Raw genomic sequence first — 4,647 nt, forward strand, 5'->3', positions numbered from 1 at the left:
GGAAGCCCATTAATAATGCCATGTTCTCTATCAAAAATGCTCCCATTTCAGATAATCAATGTTTTCAAACTATTTGTACTTAGATGCATGAATGTGCATTCTGACTTATGAAAATCAAAGTACTCAGTCTTTTTAGATTCACGTTTTTTACAAACTTTACTTTATTCTAGAGTTCTAGAACTGAATGATTACTAATTTAGACTGGCGCTTCTGTTTGTGATTTAGGTCTAGAGACTCAAAAAATCCTGAAGTCACGGAAAAGTGAAAGCTTATTGTCCACGAAAATGACAAGACATGAGAGTCATTTTGATAGCACCTAAACGGACATGATTGAGTTATGGATGTGGATTAAAACTGGAAGAGGTGGCATATGATAGTGACTCATTAAAGAGAAACAGTCCGGTTTCAGTGCAGGATCTGAACTGTTAGGGAAATAATGGGCCTTGGTAGCTGATGACAGGAGAATGAGGGAGAGAGGTGTTATCAAGGAAAGAGACAGAGAGGAAGAGGCAATAACCCTCAAGACTGGATGATGACCGTCTCTAGTAACCAACAAAAGGCACACATAAACAAAAGAGAGGTGAGTGACGATGTCTAGTGTGTCGGGGATCAAGAAATACCGGCTGGTTGCGGCAGCGCGGCCGCCGGTCAGAGTGGTAACCGGGGATCTGAGCTCGGCGGTGACGCGCGGCCCTCACGTGACCAGAGCCCGTGTCTGCCCAAGTCCTTCTCGTCCTGGTCCTTTTTGCCTGTCCAGACACCATATGCCTATCGCCCTTTGGACGAGGGGAAAAGCAGAAGAAAGTAAGTCCCCTTCGCCCTCTTAAATCGGTGTGAGTGTTGGTGCTGCCCAGTAACCTTTGGGGTTGGGATGGCACTGAGTCCAGGCGTTCTCCCTGCAAAACCCCGCCCCCGCGCCCCCATTTCGGTACAAAAAATGGTGGTCTAGGGAGTGGGCTGGGGAGGTGAGTGGATCCCCCAGTCCGGGAAGACAACACGGGCGTTGAGAAATAGTTTCTAAGCAGACCTTCGCTTTCACTTCCCGCCTGAATAGAAATGACGAGCGTTACTGGGTAGGGGCGGGGTGGGGGGGGCGGGGAGGACGAAGCTTTCAGATGGAGCAGGGTGGGGGCAGGGGAATACGGGGGGGGGTCGGCGACCGTTGCCCAGAAAAGGGGCGTGTGTCAGTTTTTCCCTCCTCCCCGCCCCCTACCCTGTCTCGGCGACAGTCTGCAGCTCCGCAGGTCACAGCGGGGCACCTGGAGGAGAGGCCGCCTCGGAACCAGCCGCCGGGAGAGGTCCAGATAGGGGAAGGGGTGGGCAGCGGGCCGGGATGGGGTGCGAGGGAGGTTGCTGGAGGGAGCCGGGTCCACGGCACCGCCGGCCCGCTCCGCCCCGGTCCCTGCGGGAGAGGCCTGTGTGGCAAGGCCTGCCGGGAAAATGGTGGGCTTTCGGAAGGAGGGGGCGACAAGGTGGCGGGGGTTGAGAGGGGAGCCAGACGCGGCGGGCTCCCGGGGGCCGGAGAGCCCCTCAGTCAGCGTAGTTTGACGGACCCGGGCCCAGACTGGGGAAGAGGCAGGTATTGGAACTCGTGGGCGGGGTCTTAGTCCAGGCAGCGCGTATTCTGACTCGCCTCTTTCTTGTCTCCTCTGTATCACCGTGCTTAAAAAAAAAGACCATCCTGAACATGGAAAAAGCCTGCAAAGAGCCCGAGGAGCAGCCACAGAGCTCGCCCAAGGCGGATGAAGAGCGGCCTTCTGTGGAGCCGTCTCCCGAAAAGTCGTCTCCGGAGGAGCAGTCTTCGGAGGAGGTGTCCTCGGAGGAGGAGTTCTTTCCCGACGAACTCCTTCCTGAGCTTCTTCCCGAGATGCTCGAGTCCGAGGAGCGCCCTCCTCAGGAGCGCCTGTCGAGGAAGGACCTTTTTGAGGCGCGCCCTCCCATGGAGCAGCCTCCCTGCGGAGTGGGCAAACACAAGCTAGAAGAGGGAAGCTTTAAGGAAAGGCTGGCCCGCTCCCGCCCGCAATTTAGAGGGGACATACACGGCAGAAATTTAAGCAACGAGGAGATGATAAAGGTAGCAGAGGAGATGGAAGAGATGAAGCGAGTACGAAACAAACTGATGGTCATGCATTGGAAGGCCAGGCGGAACCGTCCTTATCCTATTTAATGTGTTCAGCTTTGAATTTTGTTTTGCCTGATGTATTATTACTTGAACGTTGCTTTTTCTTACATACCTTACAACGTCTTCCTAATCTGAACTTTTTGTGTGGCTTTGAAGTATTTCTCTTGTAACTGGCATAAAATTGCGTCTCACCCCCATCTGCAAGACATCCTCTTTCTATCATGTCTTCTCCATTTGCATGGGAAGATGCACAGTATATATTGTGGAGTGGAAAAAAGCAATTTTCAAAAAGTATATGTAGTATCCCATTTTTGTAAAAAGTGTATATTTATATATTAATATGCAAAGAAAAAACTCAAAGTATATACTAAAGAGGTTTAACAGTGACTATCTGTGTGGTAGGATAACAGGTGGTTTGTTTTTTCATTTTTGCTTCATCTGAATTTCTCATTTTCTCAAGATGAGAACATTTTACATGTGTTACCAAAAAAAGACAATACAATGGGAAAAATTGTAAAGCAATGAAATAATTTGTCAATCAGCTTATAAACATAATGTGGCACTTAATAAATACTTTTCAGAACTTTAAAAAAGAAAAGTAAATCCCCTGTTTTTTTCCTGAATCTCTTAGACAGAAATGTAAACCAGGTACTGTACTCACATTTGTTTAAGGGTATTGTTTTCCTACTTAAATAGGAATAAGATGATTTATTATTTATGGTTTATTTATTACGGGGCCTCGGGTGGAACCAAGTGAGGTGAAGGTCATGTGAGCTATATTTTTTCCCCTACTGGCACAGGCTGGACCCATCCCCTATAGATTGCCTTCACATACTGGGGATGGTACCCAAAGGTCTTGTTTGCACTCACAAATCCTGTGTGATGCCAGATAAGTGCTACATACTTCTGTCCTGCTGTTCTCTTTCCTGGATACTGCCATGTCTGCTGGCTATAGCTGCCCCTTCTCCTGGATCCTGCTCCTTCCGTGGCCCCCGTCACAGCTGAGGTACCAGAGTTCTCCAGGTGCATAGCTTTACTGATCGCTCTAGAGTCCCTTCAGGACCAAAGCTGAATGAACCGTCTCTTAAGATATATGAAGGATGCCCCTTCTCTAGCTTTAATATTACACCTATCCAGGTGGATACTATTCCAGTGCTGCTTAAAACCTCTTAAGTCTTATAGAATTCTTAGCAAAATAGCCCTTTTCTCCCGAAAGCCTCCCTTTTCTCCATTGGAAGCAAACATGAGTTCACCTGGGCTTGGAGAAAAATTTGTGAGCCAGACACAATGCTATGTGCCTAGAATTGGAACCCCCCTCTTTCAAATGATTTCCAAGGATAACTATGGTTGTAATTCTCCAATACTTGTCTTAGGGTGAGTTCTCTCCCAGAGGCTTCTGGCAGGCTTGCCTTACCAATTCCTCTAACTTGCTCAGTATGTATAAGAGGAAATTATGACTTAAGCTCAAGCTAGGATATTACCCATCTGCCCCACCCTACACCAACATGAAACACGCAGAAATACTTTGTAAGTCATTAAATTACTATATGTCTGTATCAGATATGATTTGTGTTAAACTTGTTTGTAAAAACCTAAAATTTTGTTTTATTGACTGTATTCACTCTAGAAACACAGACAGTGGTTAATAATTTCTCAGAATTGTAACCCAATCATGAACCCAGTCTGTCTGATGAACTACATAAGCTTCAGTGTGTTCACATCTCTAGAAAGTATAACTTGCAATTCCAAAGGGTCTGGGAGAGGTACTGTTTCCCCAAATTTAACGGTAAAATTTAAATATTTCAGGTGTCAGTGTTTCTCCTATAAAATAAGCAGAGACCTGGGCTCTAACCCAGACCCACTAAATCTGCTTTTCTGTTTATAAGCACATAAGCTAGAAAGTGACTGCTAGGTATATACAATATATTCCTAGTTTTAGTAAGGATAAATTATGACATAAATAGAAGTACAGATGATTATAAGAAAACTAAAGAGGTAAAAGCCTTGTCCAACCATATTTTTAAATAAGGAATTAAAAATTCCTTATTTTTTAAGGAAAAATCAATTTTACTACATAAAATTTAATTTGGGGGGGAGGCTTCCCTGGTGGCCCAATAATTAAGCCTCCATGCTTGCAATGCAGGGGGCATGGATTTGATCCCTGGTTGGAGAACCAAGATCCCACATGTGGCATGGCACAGACAAAAATAAACAAAAAGTTTAGATTTTTTTGCAGCAAAGCAAGACCATATACAGAATAAATACGGTATAAATAAATAAAAACCTAAGAGAGCTGACAAAACAGCAAGATGTATTTTCTATGACTGACATTTTGTAATGCCTTGCACTACTTCCTCACAATATGAGTAAAGTACATCAAAAATAAGTTCAAAGTTCTTTGGTAATCAGATCTCAAAGTGGTAAGCCAGTCCTGTGCCCTTGATTTTGCTTTTAATTTTTTCACTGTGTGATGCCATTTGGAGGATCTTCATGTCTTCAGATCATTCCTCAAGATTATGGTAGCC

The 4,647-nt window shown here is 45.5% G+C and overlaps 1 protein-coding gene across 3 annotated transcripts; it reads left to right on the forward strand.

The window, feature by feature from the left end:
* The first annotated feature begins 665 nt into the window (after positions 1-665).
* Positions 666-2,720, forward strand: TCEAL1 (transcription elongation factor A like 1). 3 transcript variants are annotated; one of them, XM_027533279.1, is made up of 3 exons: positions 666-804; positions 1,230-1,298; positions 1,676-2,720. In XM_027533279.1, exon 3 carries the CDS (start codon positions 1,688-1,690, stop codon positions 2,165-2,167), a length of 480 nt encoding a protein of 159 aa, XP_027389080.1. In that variant the 5' UTR covers positions 666-804; positions 1,230-1,298; positions 1,676-1,687; the 3' UTR covers positions 2,168-2,720. The 3 variants fall into 3 exon arrangements, with proteins under 3 accessions (XP_027389080.1, XP_027389079.1, XP_027389081.1); XM_027533278.1 differs by lacking the exon at positions 1,230-1,298 and having other exon boundaries at positions 680-804; XM_027533280.1 differs by lacking the exons at positions 666-804; positions 1,230-1,298 and adding an exon at positions 815-1,073.
* Positions 2,721-4,647: the final 1,927 nt, after the last annotated feature.

Source organism: Bos indicus x Bos taurus, chromosome X (assembly GCF_003369695.1).
Source record: "Bos indicus x Bos taurus breed Angus x Brahman F1 hybrid chromosome X, Bos_hybrid_MaternalHap_v2.0, whole genome shotgun sequence".
NCBI lineage: Eukaryota > Metazoa > Chordata > Mammalia > Artiodactyla > Bovidae > Bos > Bos indicus x Bos taurus.